This window comes from Phyllostomus hastatus, unplaced genomic scaffold (genome assembly GCF_019186645.2).
Source record: "Phyllostomus hastatus isolate PE091 unplaced genomic scaffold, TTU_PhHast_1.1 phas_scaffold_129, whole genome shotgun sequence".
In the NCBI taxonomy this organism is placed as follows: Eukaryota; Metazoa; Chordata; class Mammalia; order Chiroptera; family Phyllostomidae; genus Phyllostomus; species Phyllostomus hastatus.
This window is the reverse complement of record NW_025334009.1, coordinates 21,153,584-21,174,659: the sequence shown is the minus strand read 5'-3', so window position 1 is coordinate 21,174,659 and position 21,076 is coordinate 21,153,584. Positions and strand designations below refer to the sequence as shown.

Sequence of the window (21,076 nt, the reverse complement as noted above, 5' to 3'; positions counted from 1 at the left end):
CCTTTTTTGATCATTGGGATTTGTTTTTATTTTTTTTATTCCTTATTAATATCAAAATATTAGCATTTTTTTAAGCATCATTTTGGGAGCACTCTATCAATTTCAATATAAAAATTTCATTTCAAAACATATTATTAGGGGATTTTTTTTGTTGATGTAGGAAATATTTTTTAATGTTACAAAATAAACTACTTTTTATTTTGTGTTAAACAGTACAAATACTTTTCAAGTCACATAATTATCTTTCATATTTGAACATTGTACCTATTTAGAATGTGTAAGGCACAGCTGTATGAGAATAAGTACTTCCCATAAATATTTACATGCTGATGTGATATGAATCAGTTGTTACTATTGAATTGATCATATGCATACATTTAAAAGTCCTGCTAGTGATTCTTAAAAGATTACATATGGGCTCATACCCTTGTCTACAAAGTGAAACATGACAATACCTTTGAAGTTTGGTGTCAAAAGTATTTAAACATTTAACAATTTTTATATGATGTGGAGCTTTTAAATTCTGCATGCTTTTAAGAAACCTGGTTTGTTGAGACGTGATGTATATAAAAAAGAATTGACCCCTTTTAGAGTTTAATGAGCTTTGACAGATGTATACAATTGTGTAACAAATTATCATAGTCAAGGTATGTGTACATGAGAGGATTTCTGATCTGTTTTTCAAAGTGGCTTTGCTATTTGCATTCCCATCCTCAGTGTAGGAAGAGTTCCAGTTGCTCTGCATCTACTCAGCATTTGGTATTGTATTTTCATTTTATTCATGCTAATAAGTATGTCATGGTATCTTTTTGTGATTTTAATTTGCATTTCCGTAACGCCTAATAATGTAGAATATCTTTGCATAGGCCTTCCTCATTTTCTTTTTGGTCAAGTCTCTGTAAAATAATTTGCTCATCAAATAAAAAGGTTGGTTTTTTACTACCGATTTCTGAGAGTTCTTTATACATACTGGATATCAATCCTTCATCGGACAGTGACAAAAATATTTTCTTATAGTGTAAAGCTTGTCTGCTCCTTGTCATTTTAAGACTGTTCATGGTGTCTTTGGCTCACAAGAATTTAGAATTTTTATATAGACAAATTTGTCAGTTGGTTTTCCATAGCCTCTGATGTTAGTGTATTGCTTAAGAAGAATTGCTAAAGTTACACATACCTTCTTTTCCACTGTTTAAAAAATAGCATTAAAACCATCAGTATACATATTAAGCTCTACATCTTTCCTCTCCAGTGTCGTCTTCTGTTTCTCAGAAACTGAAGAAATTTAGCATGCCATTCCTTCTTTTCTACCTCTCCTCTCCTATTCTATCTCATGTTTTGTTGTTTTTTCCCCCCCTCTGTACACTTTGTCTAGGCAAGTTTTTTCAGAGAGAGGTCGTGGGTGGTAAATTTTCTAAGTTCTTGAATATTAGAAAATACTGATTTTTCTCTCCTTTAAAAAAAAAGTCCTCACCTGAGGACGTGCTTATTGATTTTGGAGGGAGAGGGAGGGAGGGAGGGAGAGAGAGGAGGAGAAACATCGATGTAAGGGAGTACATGGCCCAACCAGGGACCAAGCCCGCAAACCAGGCATGTGCCCTGACCAGGAATCAAACCCTGGGTGCGACCCCTGGCTTTACAACTAACTAACTGAGCCATACCAGCCAGGGCTTTTTCTCTTATTCTTACAAGTTGAAAATAATTTCAAGATACTGTTTCATTGTCTTTCTGCCCCAGTATTACAATGAGAAATGCAATACCATCCTCTCTATCTATGTATTTTCTTTGGAAGTTTTAGAATTTTTTTTTATCCTTGGTTTTCAGAAAGGTCACCACAATATTCTAAGTATGAGTCTTTTTAAAAAATGTATCCTTCTTGGCACTTTGTGTGCCCTTTCAATTTGAAAACCCACACACTCTTGAAAACCTTATTCTATTTATTTCTTGGACTTACTCCTCATTCATATTCAATCTTTTTCCTATGTGTGACTCCTATTAGATGGATATTGATTTTTATGTCATTTCTGAAATACCCGGTTGTCTGATTTTCACATATAAAAATGGAATCTAGGTCTCTTAGGCTCATAAGCTCTATGGGCAAGAGGGCTACAGAGGACTAGCATGGGTGTCCTCCTTAGTTAGCTGGGCTAATGGAATAAATGAAAGTTTTCATTTAATTACCTGGATAGCATAAGCAGTGTCGAGGTAACAGTCTTAATGACACTTGTGAATTAACATAACTACTTGAATTAGCTCCCTTGGTAAATTTAGTTTTTGCTGAAACTGACACTGGAAGGTGACATCACCATCTTGTGGAAGCTCGCTAGGAATGCAGAATCTCAGACCTCACCCTGGACCAGCTGAGTCTTCATTTCACCGAATCTGCGCCTTAATAAGGAGGTGTGGAGGCACGTTAAAGTCTGAGAAGCACTGCTCTGCAGAGCTACTGCTCATCTCTGTCTGGCACTCATAGAGTGATGTGTTTCTTATCTTCAATACTAGAGTGCACACTCCTTCAGGGTCTGCTTCTTGACTAACTTTTCCTCAATCCAGAGCACCTAGCACAGTGCTTTTCTTTTCTATTTTTTTATACAGAGCTGTTCAATATTTTTAAATAACTTAATTCTTCCATAGATGTGAATTTGATATCCATCCTTATCTACAAGCCGTGTGCACATTTTCTTCCTATACTTGCTGTGCTTCTTCCTGCCCCTCAGATGAAAGACCTCACATTGTCGTTTCACTTTAACTGCCCCCAGATCTCACACTGTTAAGAAAATCTCATGGGTAGGAGTCATTTCAGACATTTCTGATATTTGAAGGAAAAGCAGTTTCAGATTTCACTCTTCTAGAACATATTGCTACTCAGAAGTTCACTGTGGGGGCCAAGGCTTTGGTTGTATCTGCCCTCAGTGAACTTGCATTCTTCCTGGGATTTCCATAACTACAGTTACAGGCATGTGGTGGCTTTCCTTAGAATATCAGGGGCATTCCTTTGATTGTGTTTTCCCCTTCTGATGATGAGTAGAAATTGAAACAAGTGTAAAGATGGCCTACTATTTGGAGTTGTTCATTCTCCTTACTGTGGCAGAGATTTTTCACCTTTGGAAACATTTCAACCCTTCTGGGAAATGGCCAAGTTGAACAACTTGGAGAATTAGCGAATAGAGTGTAGCAGAGTGATGCCTACTGGCAGAGTCATGCCCCTCCCACAAGGTCCTGGTTAGTTTAGGTCTCAATTTCCACTCCTCCAAACATGTGCCTGTGTTACTTTATGTGGCAAAGGGTCTTCACAGATGTGATCTGGGACCTGCAAATGGACAGATGACCCTGGATTATCCTGGTGGGTCCATTGTGATCCCATGAGCCCCTAAAAGCAGAGAACCTTTCTGGCAACACAGAAACAGTGAGAACTTGGCCCCCAAGAATGGGGCAAAGTTTCCATGGGCCAGGAATTGCAGGTGGTCCCCAGAAACTAGAAAGGCAAGGACCCACATTCTGTTTTAGAACCTCCAGAAAGGATGCAGCCTGGCTGGCACCTTGATTTTAGCCTGAGGAGATCTGGGTTGGACTTTTGACCTATTGAACTGTAAGGTAATGAATTTATGTTGTTTGGGACACCAAATTTGTGGTAATTTTTTTTACAGCAGAAATAGGAAACTCATACAGAGAGGAAGATGCCGTGTCGTTCCTGGGTATGTTGCCAGGTAAAGACCAGGTTGCAAGTGTCCTATAAAGAGTCCGTTTTGTCACATTCCTTTGCATCATCTGAGTCTTCCCAGTTATCAGGAAATACTTTCATCTTTTGTCATAAACTCTGTTTCTAAAATTTCCTTCCTTCCTCTCCTCTGATATAAAGTTCAGAGGATCCAGTGTTGGGAGGGAGGGCTGATGAATATGGCAAGTAGTGCTGGTCTTGGAAGGGTATAGATGGGGTCCGTCCCCTAAAACACCTGTCCCCAGCCCAGGTCCAAAACTGCATTATTAGAGAACCATGACTTGCATCTTCTCTAGTTTTAAAAGTTTTCCATTATTACAAGCACTATACCTCCTTGTGGTAGGAATGGACTGAGAGCGTGAAGAGAAGGGAGGAGAAAATTAAGAGAAAAGAACAGGATGGTGAGTGTCTAGCCTCAGTGCCACTCAGCACAACAGTCTTCTAAATTTCCAAACTCATAACGTGGCAGTGAACATAGATGCTTATGTTCTTTTGAATTAGTGTTTTGGGTTCCTTTGGATATATTCCCAGAAATGGGATTGCTGGGTCACAAAGCAGGTTTATTTTTAATTTTTTGAGCTTACTCCATACTGCTTTCCACAGTGGCTCCACCAGTCTGTATTGTTATTTACAACCACCAAGCTATGGAAGCAGCCCAAGTGTCCATCAGTAGATGAGTAGATAAAACAACTATGGAACATTTACATGATGGAATACTACTTGGCCATAAAAAGAGGAAAATTTTACCCTTTGCGACAGTATGGATGGGCCTGAGAACATTTTGCTAAGTGAAATAGAGAGCAGGATGACAGCTAAGGCGGGGCAGGTCAGGGGGTGGAGGGATCAAGCAAAAAGGAAAAAGGACTCATGGGCATGGACAACAGTGTGGTGATTGCAGGGGGGCGGTATAAGACTAAATGGTAGTGGGAAAAAATAAAATAAAAAAATATAAAATGCAAGGGAAGAAAATAAAAACAAAAGTAAAAATAAATGTCCAAACTCAGAACTTGAGAGTCTGTAGAACTTTGATACCCAGAAAGGTTGCTTTTCCTGAACCCCTGATCACTTTATATTGAAAGTCACTTCAATGATGTTCTTGTGACATCTCTGGATCTTTGGTTTCCCTCAAGTGCAGTGGGGCCAGCTGCTGTTGAATTTATCATCTCATTTAGTGAGAAGGTACATTTTGATTCAGAGAAAGAAAGAACCTTAATATCTTTTTTTAAGTCCCAAAATTTAAAGGATACTTGGGAATTCATGTTAATGTGATTCATTGGAAGGATTCTTGCAATCTGAATTCTCTATTCATACAAAAGGACAAACTCATTAAGTTCTCAAAGCTCTCCAAGGAGGATGGTGATAATTGACTACAAGGCTGTGACATTTCCGTGTTTTTAATAGAAGCTGAGAATGAAGAAAAATTGACCCTTTTGACATCACTTATTGAAATAATTGCTTATCAAAAACAATTATGGTTGTAGACCTTGGAGCAGAGAATTCTCAGCTTCCAGAAAGCCTAGGGAAAGTAATAAGTGTAAGGAGGGCTCTTCCGCCTGCCCCCTTCCTGCCTCTTCTATTGGTCTGATTTTATGATTTTATTGACCCTAGGGATCTTTGTCTGGAATAGTCTACATTGAAAGTGGGAAAACGGATGACTATGCTTGTGTATCTACGTATATAGAAATGTCTGGAAGGATATTTATCTACCCTGGTGTTAACCATGGATGTCCCCTGTGCCATGGGGTCACAGGCCATTTTTCATGCCCACACCTGAGGTTGGGTCACCTGAAGTGGAGAAGAAATGCTCGCTTTGCCCCTGGCTTTCCTTTGGCTCAATCTTGGGTCATCGTCTCCTGTGTGCTCACAGGCAGCATATACATAGGTCTTCCTTTGTGCTGGCGTGTGGGGGCTTGGGGGAGAGAGGGAGGGGAAGGTGAGCATGCAAAAAGCAGCAGTGGGCGGAGGGAGGTGCCATCCCTGGCAGAATACTTTACACTAGACCATGAGTTCCTGCATGTAATGACCTTTTTGATTATGCTTTTCAATATGTTTTATGGTAAGTTTTAAAATTACCCTTGTAATGAAACTGCAAATTAAAAAAATTTCAATAGAATTTTTGTTGACTTCTGAGAATAGGTCATCAGAATCCAAAGGGATACTTGGGTTTAAGTTAAGAATATACTTTCTTTGAGACTCTGAGGTTATTAGTTTTATTTCTATGCACCAGGGACACTGTAATTTTCAGAATTGTGCTGCCACCTGCTACCCTCTCCCACCCATTTTCCTGTCAGTACGAGATATAGTAGTGCTTTTTTTTTTTTTTTTAGGGAGAGAGTTTAATCTCATTTCTGGAAAAAAAAAAGAAGCCTGCATTTGGATGTGAAAGGAAAGGATTCCTATGGATGATGAGGTTGATTACAATCGAAATGTTTTTTAGGACAAGCCAGATGTCATCAGTCCTTGTAGATATGTGACTTGTAATCACTATATTGGAAGACAAAGTTGCACCAGTACATTGTCAGTCTTGTTTGCGATGCACATTAAGACTGGTCAGAGTCGAACTGTGTCCACTTTCCATAGACATTCCAAATAAGCCATCACCCTGGCTCCAAAGAAGCATGAGGCACCTGTGCTCTTCTTCTCCGTTTGCAGAAGGAGCTTCGAACCTCCAGCAGAACCCCACAATACACATGCCCTGCCCCGGCTCTCATAAGGCACCCATCCGTCCATACTTTTCAGTCCCCAGGTACCTTTCTGCAGTGGACATCCATGCTTTCCCTAACAGCAATTCAACTAAATATTGTAGCAGAGGGATTCATTTTTTACACTTTTTTTTTAAGTTCTGTTTTTCTCTAACCTATGAATGTTGGAGAAGCCTCTTAAACTGCCTTCTGGTTGTGTTTCTTTTGCTACATCAGTACCCAAGCCAAACTGATTAAGACTAATTTTGGTCAAAATAAATTCATGCCTGGGCAAACAATCAACATGCTGAGTCTAATAACTAGAGGGAATTAAATCGAGATTCATGTTAGGATGGGCATTCTTGATAATTAGGGCAGTATCCGACATAATCTGACGAACCGGTGGCAACGTAATGTTCCCAGTTTGTCAGACAGTCCTAGAATTCATTCGCTGTAGTTTCTCTCACTTTAGAGTTGCTCTTTGATTCTGGCACATCCGTCTCTCGGGTAATGGTTTCAGATCGGCCTGTCTGACTCCCGGCTGCACAGAGAAGGTTTTCTCAGGAGCTAGCACGACGATTGTTGAAAGCGTGGAGAGGCAGATGGTAGACTTTATTTTCCTGGCTCATCTGCTTTTGCGGGGGCTGATTATACATTCCAAGTAAGTGGCACAAGCAGTTGCATTTAACTCGAGTTCATCTCACAGGTTTCCTTGTGGCGAACTTAAAATACAACACCAGTAAGAGCCTAAAACCTGTGTGGGGAGTGGGCCACTGAGGACATGGCCATGGCCTTGGGCTGGAGCAGATCGAGGACGAGGTCATTTGCTTTGATGCTTCTAGGCTTCTTACTATCTCGTTGCCAGACGGGAGTTTAGTCTTCTCTTGAATACCTTGAGGGATGGGGAACTCTGTTTCCTCTTTAGACAGTTTAACTGTGACATAATTCTTCCTTCTTTTGAGCTGATACTGATTTCTGATTAATTTCCACTGACTAATCCCAGCTATGCTCTTTGGTAGCAACACAGAACAAATGGATTTCCTCTCTACCTCAAAGGCATCTCAGATGTGAGCTAGAATACCATCTCATCTCCCAAGGCCAAATGCTCCCAATTCTGTGACTCATTCCCACATGAAGTGGCCTGGGTCCTGGTTTGTAGCCCTCAGACTTGGAGGAACTCCGAAGAGACAGAAGTAGTTTAGTTTAAACTTGTTTAAGCCACTTATGTGACACAGACAGATCGAATACAAACAGGACCATAAAAACAAGAGGCTTGTCAATTTGGTTTTAAAGGATAAAGCAAGAGTGGTGGCAACCGTAGACTGTCTGTCAGGTTTCCCAGTCTTGCCCCAGGCCGCCTATGCTTAGGCCCCACCCCTGTCTCTCTGTAGACTGTTGATGAATGTTAGGAACTTAGTGCTTCTACCCCGGCCTGTTAAATAAAGTTGACCCACCCATTATAAATGCAAGGATTTCTAGATCAGAAGTTTCCAGAACTCAAGGATTTGCTTTGGGGCATTGGCATGTGGCCGAATGGGCAGGCCTATCTACCAGAGCCTTTTCTCTCCTTTCTTACACATTGGAGTAACACAGAGATGTTGTGGATGGGGAAAATAGGTTCATCAGCTCCAAGACCATTTGTCAACAAGGACTGCTTCCCCCTTCCCTCTTTATTTCCCCCAGTCATCTCCAGGCCATCTTTGACTTTATCGCCCTGGTCCTGAGGCCTCATCAGGATTTTGTTACCCAGTCAGTCATTTACTGCCCACTATCACACAGGAAATACTGTGGTAGGGGTAACTCCGGGAAGAGGTAGTAAAGAGATTAAAAGCTGGCAGCATTTTGGAGGGGACCTTAGGTACAGACACTTTAGGTAATCATATTCCTCATTTCGTGACAGTTTAAATCATCTGCCTGTAATGACCCTTCTGTTCGGTTTTATTTTGTCTCTCCATCTCTTTCACAGAGGCAGTCAGTCTGATGTCCTTGGTTATGTCTGAATCCATGTAAAATGTATGGTGTTCCTTTGTATGTGCTTGTAGTTCGCATAGATGGTGTCATATGTCTTGGTTTGTTTCTTAGGTGTTTCAGCACACAGGTCTGGTTCAAAGTGTTTGATGCTGCAGTGGTTTCCGTGGTAGGTGGCCCCCACCCCAGTGTTCTTCTCTTCTTCCCTGGTCTCCACTCAGCTCCCTGCTGCTGCAGAGTCCGTGGTGCTGGGAGGACCGTGCCTGCGGGTTGGTGTGAGTTTGGGAGTGTTCCCAGGAATGGGATCCTGGGTATGTGGATTCACTGGCTGTAGGAAGGGTGGACCGACTGAACCGGCGTACACTGTCATTAGCAGAAGATGAAGTCCTCATCTTCTAATGACCTTGACGCTTGGTATTTTCTGTCTGCATAACTTGTGAATGGAAAATGGTGTCAGTTTTCCTATTTCTGATCGCTAGTGAGGTGGGGGAATCTCTTTACATACTCCTTAGCCATTTGGGCTTCTCTTTTGTGAATATTCTGCTTTTCTGCTGTATTTTATGTCTTTTTCTTATTGATTTCGAAAAGCTATCTATATTCCTGACATTAATCTGTGAGCATTTCAGACTTTGCACATATTGTGTGAATTTTTTCTTTAATGTATCTGGGTTTGGTTGCTGATATTTGGCTTAAGACTTTTGCTGTCTTGTTTCAACTGTGGGCAGGAATAAAATTTGGGGAAGAGAGCTTGCTTTCTTATTGCTTTCCTGTGGAAAATTCCACAAGGACCTTCAATTTACTAATTTTTCCCATGTTTATGTGCAGTCTTATGTAAATGCATCTACCAGATGTCAGCTCGAGCCCTCTCTTCAGAGCTGGGTGAAATTGCTGTGAAAAACTCATCTCTCAATTTGCCGTTACCAAATACAGTAACCCCTAGAATTCTATAAATTCTTGGGTACTTGTATTATCAAGATCCCCTTTACTTTGGGCCTCTTCTCTTCTGTAGCAACATGATAGCTGAATGTCCCCTTTTCATTTGTTTCTGTAGGAAATTAATCTGCACCATGCATTTGCCAATTTTAAGTTGGTGTCTGAAGTTGAGGGGGTTATAGCATGGTGTCACACCTCGAAACTTAACTTCTGTCACCTTTCCTTTGAAAAAATTTACTATATTTTATTTCTTAACTATTTTATTGTTCAATTACAGTTGTTTGCATTTACCCCCAACACTCCCCCGCCAGCCATCCCCACTTCCCTCCCTTGCTTCCACCCCCCTTGGTTCTGTCCAGTGCCCTTTATAGTTGTTGCTGAAAACCCTTCCCCTCATTATCCCCCCTACCTCCCCTCTGGTTACTGTCAGGTTGTTCTTTAAAAAAAAATAATTTATTTTTAGACATAGGGGAAGGGAGGAACAAAGAGAGGGAGATAAACATCAACATGTGGTTGCCTCCTTTGCGCCCTCAACCGGGGATCTGTCCTGCAACCCAGGCATTGCCCTGACTGGGAATCCAACCGGCGACCCTTTGGTTTGCAGGCTGGCACTCAATCCACTGAGCCACACCAGCCAGGGCAGATTGTTCTTAGGTATTTGTCTTTTACCATCTGGCTTATTTCACTTAGCATAATGCTCTCCAGTTCCATCCATGTTGTTGCAAAGGGTAGGAGCTCCTTCTTTCTTTCCTCTGCTTAGTATTCCATTGTGTAAATGTACCATAGTTTTTTTGATCCATTCATTTCCTGATGGGCACTTAGGTTGCTTCCAGCACCTGGGTATTGTAAATTGTGCTGCTATGAACACTGGGGTGCATAGGTTCTTTTGGATTGGTGTTTCAGGATTCTTGGGATGTAATCCCAGCAGTGGAATTGCTGGGTCAAAAGGCAGTTCCATCTTTAGTGTGTTGAGGAGACTCCATACTGTTTTCCACGGTGGCTGTGCCAGTCTGCGTTCCCACCAACACTCTGTCACCTTGTTTTCTTGCCCTCTCCTCACTTCCCCATCTTCATTGCTGTAAATTCTTTTCCTCCATTGTGCTGAGCAATTTGGCTATCTCCAAATTGAACTATTCAGGCCCCCAAATGCTTAGCAAAACAAAATGTTCTCTTATTAGATTGACACCTGTAGAAGCAGCCAGCTGGGTTGGAAATAGGCCCTCCAAAGAGAAATTCCTTTCTAATATTGCCCAACTAGTAAATGGTTTTGCAATAGATACAACCTAATGAGAAGTGAGGTGGCCTATTTTTCAGGATGTGTGATTTTTTTTTTTTTTGCATTAGGGTGGGTGAGCCTTTGTGGAAGGGGAAACAGTAAACATATCCAGAGCAGAGATGCCTTTTCTCTTTCTACAGGGACTAAGGCTTTATGCTGGTTTTATTAGTACAGGTTATAAAAAGGACACAGATCTTGGAACCCAGTGTGCTCTCACGCTTGTCCTCTGTGTGTTGCTGGATGAGTTGCGTATGCACATTTATCCTGTCCTTTGACAAACGAGGATGCTAACACCTACTTCGTAGGTTTGCTTGGAGGATTAGAGGTAACATCGAGGGCCCAGTATGATTCCTGCCACGGAGCACTTGATCCTTACATGCTGGGCCATTGTATACTCCAGTGTAACAGGGAAGACCTCTGGAAGGCATCACAAACACCTGGCACATCCTTTGGCGTGGCTGCTGGGCCTCTTGGGTGACAAGTAACCGATGAGTGGTATTTTTGTCAAAGTGCTGGAGTTTTCAGAAATTTTCAATTGGATTCTCACAAAGCAGCTTACTTAGCAATTGACGATCCTTGATGGTCTTGGGCTCTTCATCTTTTGACATAATTTATTGTCACAAAGACTGTATTTGGCTTTGACTTTAGAACTTAGGGAAGAAACCCTAAGTTCTCTCTTTAAAGCTAATAGTACACATAGGGAAAGTCATAAAACCATTAGACTTCAGATCCATCTGAATACCTGTGACAAATAAGGCTGCAGCATTTTTCCAAGACTCAGGGTAAAACTGAAGAGTGTTTTTCATACTCTGTATCCATTTGAATTTGGGGGCACAAGCATCTGCCTCCCTTGCTGCAATTAAAGTTATGTGAAGAGTAAAAGAAAATAAAGAGGATGTTATCAGCCTGCCCTGAAAGATGTGTGTTCATTACAACTTCATCTGATTTCAATGTTCATATGCATTGATTCTAAAAATGTTTTATGCCAAGTGATGTTTTGTCTGGAAAAACAAATTTCCATTGGCTTCTACAAAATTTTCAGCTAGATATTTGTATAGAAAAAAATGTACCCTTCCCCTGATGGGTGTGGCTGAGTAGGTTGGGAATGGTGCTGGAAACCGAGCCGGTTCGATTCCCAGTGGGGGCACAAGCTTGGATGGTGGCCAGGTCCCAGGTTGGGGTGTGCGAGGGGCACCCAACCAATGTTTCTCTCACACATTGATGTTTCTCTCCCTCTTTCTCCCTCCCTCCCCCTCTCTGTCAAAATAAATATAAGTAAAATCTTTTTTTAAAAGGAAAGAAATTTGCCCTTGAAACGAGCCATCTGTAAGAAAATCAACTCCAGTGTAATTAGATGACTAGTCTATTTAGTTTTTTTAGCTACTGGATGATGACGTAGCCAAGTGGACAAGCAATTTATATGACCAGTTTGTATGCAATTAAAAGTCCCTGTAATATGCAAACTCACGACACAGTGAAATACAGGTTTGGTTCTTTGTTGAGCTTGTGATTCTCTTTGGCACTTGAGAGCTAGTGATCTTTCTCCACGTAATCAAGAGAACTTGTTGGTTGGAGGAACCACTCTATCAAATCATGGCACACCCTCTAAAACCCATTTATTTCCCTAGGACCCAGGGTCACTTATCTCACCCCACTTGCCACTTGGTCTGTTCCCAGTTTAGATGGACTCTGTCCAGCTGTGGGCTTGGAGACCAACTTTCCCCTCTTGAAGGGCTTGCTTTTCCTCCTGAAGCATGGGATACCGTGGGACCTCCCCTGTGCCAGGCAGGACCACTTAGAGGTAGAGAAGGGTCAACCTCAGCTTTGATAATGGGAAGTGAGAACCAGTAGATAAAGTCCTATGGATTATCCTGAGGTGCAGTGTTCTTCTGGCTCCTCGGAAGATGATCTTGCGTGATTGAATTCCCAGCTGTGCTTAGTGTGGCCAGCTCAGCAATGCACCCTTGTATTTTCTCTCCTCCTCTGCCTCATCCTCTTTCTCTTCCACTCTTGTTTCCTTGGAGGCTACTATCCCTAAGAAAAGGGTAGCACATAAGCTCCGCTTTTTGAGGAAACCCAGGCTCTCTAACGCAGCTCTCTTCTTTTAGTACGACATGCAGGCCATAGCATTTGATGACACAGACTTCACTGTGATTCCATCATTGTATGGTATACGTAGACTCTGTCTTTCAGAGTAAAGCATGGAATTTTTTTTTTGCCAAGTACCCCATGGACCCTAGAACTATAACCCTCTACATTTCAGTGGTTGTAGTTTTTTTTTGTTTGAATAATATTTAATGTCAGAATTTGTGTACATGAACCTAATGAAAATGCTACTTATTTACAAAGCTAAAATGTCTTGAGTAGCTAAATATGAAACCAAGATGAGCTATAATCTCAAGGTGGGATGCCAACTAAATTTGTCCTTTGGCTTCTGTTCATTCTAGATGATTACAATTGTCCAGGGTTGTGACATAATACCAGCTCCAAACCCAAATGAAGCCATTAGATACCACTTTAGCTTTGGGTTTGCCGTGTTGTGTATAGAGGTTAAGACCTATTCCTAACTGGAATATAGGTGTAAAAAAACTCTCCAACAGAAAATGAATAAAATAATTTCCTGGGGAAGGGAAATGAGTTCATTAGGTTGGAGTTGAGAAGTATATAATGTACAAAAGAGATAAATATACAAGTTATACACAGTCTTTTGAATATGGAATGGGAGGACTCAGAAAAATAGTACTTGGAACTGATCTAGCCTGAGGAAATAATAAATGCTTGCTCTATCTTACCTGGATTTGCCTCTTTCATGAGCCAGGTAGGATGAGATCAGACACCTTCTTCAGAAAGTGTTTATTTGGTTCATGTCCTGGTCAAATCATGCTGAGCACCCTCTGTGTAAAGGAGACCCCATTACTGTACTGAAAATAGATGTGCTTTCAGATTGAACTTTTGGTGTGGACATTTGTTGCTTTTGCTTGCTTGCTGTTCCTCCTCACTTCTTAGAGTAGCAACACTTAGAATTTTCTTAGAGGAATTATCCCTGCCCCAGTTCTTAGTCCAGATGGGGCTGGTTATCCCTCTTTCCCCCACTCAGTTCCAGGATTTTAGAAGACTGACTTCAGAGCTAATTAGCAAATCTGTCTTCCTTAGCACAGTGATTGGCTTAGGAATGGGCACATGACTCAATTTGGCCAATGAGGAGCAGGCCCACGATTTTTACTGGAACTGTGGGGCAAAGAAACTCTCTACTGGTTTGAAGTATAAGGCTAATCTTAGTGCTCTGGGGGCCACCATAAGGAAAAAGGCTATGTGAGTATGAAGTCTACATGAGGAAAATTCCTGCAGAGGAAAAGAGGCACCTCCTGACAATACTGAGTGAAGGAACACCCTTTTCCAGCCATGCCTGAAGCTGCCTCTTTATTACAGTCAATAAATTTCCTTCAGTCTTAAGCTAGTTTGACTTATGTCATTGTCAATCACTACAGAAAGAATCCTACCATGTGTTCAGGGCAATGGGGATTAAGATATATGTTGACAGCTGATAGTAGTATAATGCCATTAATAATATTTTGAAACATTTTGAGATAAGAAGATGAATATATCCTTTGAGCTGCAAAAATTTGTCTTCCCTCCTCATTCCATCTCTGTGGCCTTCCCCCATGAGACTTTTACTTTTCTTTTTCCTGCCCCACCCTCCATACCCTCCTCCCAAGGAAATTTGCTTCTTCCAGTGGGTGTTTCTGAAACAAATGCCTTCACCTCTCTGTTTCCTTTCCTATGGCAGCAGCTGACACGAGAAGAGCAGGCAGTACTGTGCCTATTTAAAAAGTAATAGTTAAAGAAAGAGACAGGAAAGTACATCGTTATAAGCTTTTTCTTTTTTCTTTTTTAGAGTTGAAGCTCATGACTTTATCTACGTCCACTATATTCATAATTACAGTTTAATGTCTGCATACAAAAGCTATGTAAAAATCCGTTTTTCCCAAATATACAAATTTTCTTTTTGGACAGTTTAAAACATTTTGATCACAGATTTCAACAGTTTTAGGCTGAAAAAAATATCACTGATCTAGCAATATCACTTAACACTGTTTGCAAAACATGGGTCTTCTGATGACTGTGAGTCTTTTCCTATTCTTTAGCGATTTTATAATTCTTAGGGCATGAAAACATTATGGGGGGAAATATGTGCTTTCTCTGAAGAAAGCATAGATATCTAATTTGGCTCTATAATTGAAGGACAACATGAAGTTAATTAGGAAAACCAAAAGAAAAATGGGGCAATATCAGCACATTCATGCCCTGGTATCTTCAATATCAACAGTACTAGTGTAATTAAATAAAGTGTCTTCTTTTCTCCTGACATTGTGCTCCGTAATTTGCTTGAGTATTATCTGAGTCCTGAGGAGGACGAATTTGCATTTGATTGTCTTCTGCATAAGGTGGGTCAGCTTTAACTGTGCAACAGAAAGCCACAAACAGCGTTTTACCTGCATGATATTGCTCTTGAAGGCGGCGTTAATGAATGAATGTGGAGACACACTAGAAACGCACTCTTTTTGCATTTGCAAACATTTGTACAACACAGTAAAAATTCTGTGATAAGGCCAAACCTTTTTTCCTCCTAGTCTTTTTTTTTGCATGTGTTTTTAATGTCTTTTTTTTTTAAAGATTAAAGTAAAACATTTCAATTGTAAAAAATACACACCGGGCAAATCCTTACCTGGATAATAAATATCTACATCACAGTACAATAAAATTTCTTCTCTATAAAATTTAAATATGGATTATAGTCTATCACTATCAAAAGAAACACTATGCTACTATTCCCATATTATTAAAATAACAGGAAAAATTACGAGCTTATTTCAGAACCTGAAGCCGTAGCCTTTGGAAAGGGCAAAGAGATTCAAAGGTCTGTAAGCACTCTCCTTCTGAAGAGGAAATGTGGCTTGGTTAGTCACTTAAATTCAGTTCATGAAAAAGGTTTAGCCTTACAAATGCTGGCTACATTTCAAAAACCATAAGACTGATTTCATAATTTATGACTCATGCAGCAAAAGGTCAATATGACACGAATAGGTTAGAGTTTCACAGAAGAAAAATGTATCACTGACAATGACATGCCTTGAGGGCACTCAGCAGTTCCACGGAGGCTGAGTTTTGGGGGGGCTTAGTGTTGAGGAGGGGCCAAGGCTTGCACACCTGTTCACGGAAGAGCCGCGAGAATGGCGTTGCTGGAGCCGAGCCCGGGGGTCCACCCTGATGACAATGACGGCCCTGCATACCGAAGAGGTGTCACTCGGACGCAGGTGAGGGAGACATCACTGGGCTGAGGCAGCAACACGGCAAAGTGCGTCACTGAGGACAGGCTCGCTGTACTAGAAAAAGCTCTAAGGTGGCACATGGTGTATTGAGCAGAATCATAAAGAAGAAAAGATCTTACTTTTCTCACTATTTCTGAAAATACTGCACGTCTAAGTTGAAGAGCAAAGTACACTTGAGGGTGACGAACACACACACACACACACACACACACACACACACACACACGCGCGCGCACCATTCATCCCCAAAAGTTAAGTAATTTATAAATAAGAATCCCAGTTGTACAGGTGCGTTCTCCTCCACTGGGATGTCTCCCCACTGTGAGGGATTTCAGTCAAGTCCACACTTGATCTGACAGGCCTGACGATATTTTTAAAAATGTTAAAAAAAAAAAAATCCAGAGCAAATCCCTCCTAATCGAGTTTTATGAGATGGAGTCTGAGATGTACCAGGTTCCTCAGTCGGTTCCAGAAGAAATGAGTCACTGGGACCACTGGCGTCATGATCCTTTGTGTTCCTACAACCTTTCCTTTCAACTTGAAGTACTTTAAGGCTTGTCCTCCTCAGCATCAACAAGATTTTAAGATTAGTGGTTTGCCTGCTGATGGCAATCCTTTCAGAAGCTGAGGATCAAACATAAACTTACTGGATTACTGTAGATATACTGTACCATTTGGCCAATGCCCAGTCATGGTTAATCCTCAAAGCAGTCCAACTTTGCTTCAGATCAGGCTTCGTTCTTATATTTATTTGAATCTGGGTGTGTCTGAAGTAGTGGGGACTCTCTGTCAAACGAATCGAGGAGGCTTTCTTGGGAAGGCTTGATGCCCAAGGAGTCCGTGGGCCTCCCAGTAGCCCGCCTGCTTGCCTCCGCTCATTCCCTTCTCAGGGAAAACTTGGCCCACACTGCAAAGCTTCTCAGAGTTACGCGGGAGCTAGGAGCAACAGACGGTTATGTTTCAAAAGGAGTCAACAGAGGGAGCTGAGATGTTAACACAGCAAAGACTTGAGCTAGAGGCTGCCTAGAGAGCAAAAACCAAAAAACCTCTCAGTAGATAAAGTCAAAGCAGGTAGTCTGCCCCTGGACGTCAGGTTTGTACTTGTAATCTCTTCATCTACTCTTTTCCTGTGATCAGTAAGTTCCACAGCGATGTTCTTGGTTCCTTTCCCCAGAAGCCAACATAATTGCTTTAGTGCATTAAACATATACTTTTCCTCTCAGATTGTTTCTGGTCATACGTGGGCTTTTCGATGCTGTGCTGTTCCTCTTCTGTTTCCAAGGCTGTTCTGCCTTTCCCAGCATAGCTGATGAGTAGTGTGTCAAATTCTTATTTTGGATCAATATCAGATACACTTTCCGTATCTGTTATGAGGGCCATCATTTTTGTCTAATAAAGGTAGAAATTTGAATGAGAGAAGCCATCAAAAGAACCAGAATTTTCTACCCTGAAATTAGTGGAGTATTAAGGACAGGAAGGAGTTCAGAGTTTATGACTTATTCACCATGACCCAAGGTGAGAAACCAAGACCGAATCTACCAAGGTCACAAATCTATCAGTTGACAGAGCACAAACTGGAACTCAGGGACCCTGGCTTCTGGACCAGTTAAAAAAAAATTAGCCTGCTTGGTTTTCACAGTGACTTTCATTCCTCTGTTTTTAGGTAAATCTTGCTGATATGGCTTATTTTCCCCAGTATTTCCAGTATAAGGCAGCACAAGGCAGGCTAAGGAATTGTGTATATTTACTATGCCAGTGAAGGATGAGATACATTCAATTGCATGGGTACATTCTTTGCCCATTTTCTGAAGCTGAAGTGATGAGGCATCACCATTTGTTTTCTGGGTACAAGCTGCTCCAGCGTTTGTCCTCAGGGAGGTGGGCTGGGTCGGGAAGATGAGTGAGGGGCCATGGTCATGGTTCATGGGCATTTTCCGTTGAATATCTCTTAGGGCAATGCTATAGCAGGGACAGAGAGGGTCAGTGGCTGGACCAGTCTTTGTTTAACGATAGTCAAGCCACAGAGTCAGAGGGAAAAGGAGATGAGGAAACATCGGTGACTAGAGAAAAGAGCTTGAGGATCCAAGACCAGAAGGAAGCATCCTCCAACCATCGGTAGTACGTGAAGGGGGCTCTCAGACCACCACATTTCCTTCCATTTAGAATCTAATCACACTAATCTCCGCTCAGAATTCCTCCCCAAGGCTCAAATTTCAGCTCATTTTCTCTCCTTGATTAGGAGACTTAATCCATAGGGAAATCTGTTGTCAGCTCAGCAAAAATGCAATCAGGATAAATACCTTCAGGAGTTGGGGAGATGATAGATCAGATGTCATTGAAAAAATGACAACACCCTGTAAATAGGCTTAATTTCTATGGAAATTTTCTCTGAGCCGTAACTGTAAAGAAGCCTTTCCACTGTGAGGTAATGCTATGTGAATTTTTGGAAACTGTTGAATCATTGACATGGATAGAGATTTCTAAATTCTTTGGGCTCAAAGAAGAAAATGTTTTTCCTGGTTGGTCTCAGTCAGTCAAGTACCTGCACATCTTTGAGTCACACCTTGTATGACTTGAATTAAATCATAGGATTGTAAGAATTGCAGCGAAAGAACAACTGATTTGGGGGAACAAATATTTCTGTGCATTCCAGGCTATGCTGCTAGGAGAGAATGAAGAGTGCTGAAGACGGCATGCTCTAGAATAAACAAAAATCTGTTCAGACCTTTCCTTGGAAATCTGAAAGCCGCATCTAACCAAGGATGGTCTGCGTCCTGCTAACTTGAGCCCTGCAAAAATCAGAATCGGATCAAGACGAACACATTGTCTTGGTTTTAAGGCTTCTTCAGTCTTCTGCTGTGCCATTTTGCTTGCTTGAGTCTCTGGCCAGGGACAGATGGGAGCTGGTGATGGCTTGGTGCTGGTGAATGAATGATGGTCCCCACCCTACCTCCATAGCTGTAAAACCTTCAAAGCATTCACGTTGAAGGACTGGAGAACACAACTCGAGAGTTACAAGTACCCGCATTCAAGGGGCAATTTCATCCATGTCTATGCCAAGGACTATCTCCCTGTCCCCCTAAGCGATCCCTCCCAACACAAAGAAACAAAGGAACGGACAAAAAAAGATCTAGGCAATGGAATGAAATGACACCCAGTAGTGCTGTAGGAATTACGAGAACGGAGTCAGCCAGTCTAATCCTCAAACACTTCCAGGAACAACGGGGGGAAGAGTTCTGTGGGGCACTCCACCTTCATGTGCAGGAAGCGGCTGGCGTGGCAGGCTCCGATCATCCGCAGGTCTGTCACCTTCATCAGGAGTTTTGGCCAAAAGTGTGTCACGTGGTGTTTCCGGTAATTGATATAGTGTTCAAAGGCCAGCAGGAAACTATCTTGGTATTTTTCTATTCTCTCAACGCAGGCAAGCCCTGGGCGATCTGAGGGGACAAAAGAAGATGGATGTTACTTCAGAGGGTGGGAAGGAGAGGGCCTGCCTTGTGGTTCATGCCCTTTAACGTGAACGTGGGCAGATCTGGGCACTTTCCAGCTCCTCGGAGTGAGCATGGGAGCCACGTGGACTCTGGGTTCTGGGGCACCAAGATACCAGGGCGTGGCATCCTTCCTATGAAGGGGCTCAGTGCCCCTGGTTTAATATCTCTGGTTTAGACAGTCACCTCTGTGGGTGTGAATGGCAGTAGCTTCCTCGTACAGTCCAGAAGGAGAAGGCTCACCCGGAGAGCTGACATACTCAGTGTAATGAGGGAATGATGTTGAGTTTGCACCGGCTCCCTGGCTGAAAGAGGATGCCCAGCATGGACCCGCACAGGCAGAGGACATGTGAAAAGACATTGGGGACATCGCAGGAACACTGGATGCCCAAGGAGGAATGTTGGACATTAAGAAAATCCCATGAAGACAAAGAAGCCCAATGTCCAATTCTGGTGGTTTGCTAGGCCTGTAATGAACCACTCCTTCCCTTCCCTTAAACTTAGGAAAATTTTTACCTATAGCAGCCTGTGTTGGTGGTGCTGTGGGGAATTAAAATGGAAAAAAAACAGGGGGGTGCACGTGAGCTATACTAGACTGGAGTTGCTCTGTGCAGAGAAGAGTCACAGAGGGAAGGTGGAGTGAAAGGAGACCATGACCACCTGAGGACCGGGGAGGTGTCCTGAGTCTTGGGGGCATCACTGGTCTTCCCACTGCTCTGGGAGGGGACTCAAAGCAGTTTCCAGAAAATGGCAGAGAGATGTTACAAGAAGGCTGGAGGACTGCGGAATCTCCAGGTTGCAAGCACTTGAACTCTAAAAGTGGTTTATAAGATGAATTCCTCATCTGGCTCCAGGAAGCCTACCACTCTCTGCTCAGGTCTGAGTGTGTTCTTTGTCGCTCTGATTATATAAATTCACACTCTAAGCATCCAGGGATTGACATATCTGTGTTAGTAAAAATGTATATAAGGTTCTGCTTAATCCAAAAGGAAAGATCAGGGCTAATGGCTCTATCCACTCTTCTGAGTCTAAAAATACTAATATATGGGCTTTGGAATCCCCTGTTCAGCTCAAATCGCAGTTTGTGCATTTTAGTTGTCTATTAGCTTTTTTTCATATTCAGCGTTGCTGGTCTGTGGATCTAGTCACTCTCTCTCTCCCACTTCCCTGTCTTCTCTTTTTCTTCGAATGTGCCAGAAGAGTTTTCCACAGGATCCTTTAATTTTGGATTCAAATAGAAAATCAACACAACATTGCTCTGATGTGTTCCTTTAAAGGGAAACAATAACCTGGGTTTTGTGGCATCAGACTCTGTCCTTGATGAGTGATGAAGATAAGGTGGTCATATAAATGACGTAGAGAAAATGAAAGGACATTTTGATGACACCCAAATTGTACTGAAAATGTTATGAAAAGAGAAACATTTTTAAAGGTCAAAAACTTTTTAACAACCCAAGACAAAATTTCTCAAAGATTATGTCAGATAATTTCCATTTTAGCTCTCTGCTTATCACTGCAGGGACAAGGAACCTAGCAGTGACAGCTCTTAAAAAAGTCTTCGAAGAAAAAGCCTTGTGATTTTGTGTAGCCAAAATGCCAGACAAAACAATGGGGCTTAGAAGACAATGGAGCTTCAGAGCACTGATATGTAGCTGTCATTTGCCAGATGTAAAGTGTTTTGCAAT

At 41.8% G+C, this 21,076-nt stretch overlaps 1 protein-coding gene across 3 annotated transcripts in view; it reads right to left on the bottom strand.

Moving 5' to 3' along the window:
• Positions 1–14,442: 14,442 nt before the first annotated feature.
• THRB (thyroid hormone receptor beta) overlaps positions 14,443–21,076 on the bottom strand; it is a 340,841-nt gene continuing 334,207 nt past the window's right edge. For all 3 annotated transcript variants that reach the window (XM_045856658.1, XM_045856657.1, XM_045856656.1), the window contains one exon: positions 14,443–19,340. In XM_045856658.1, the coding sequence (XP_045712614.1) occupies positions 19,099–19,340 (242 nt within the window). In that variant the 3' untranslated portion in view covers positions 14,443–19,098. The remainder of the gene's footprint in view (positions 19,341–21,076) is intronic.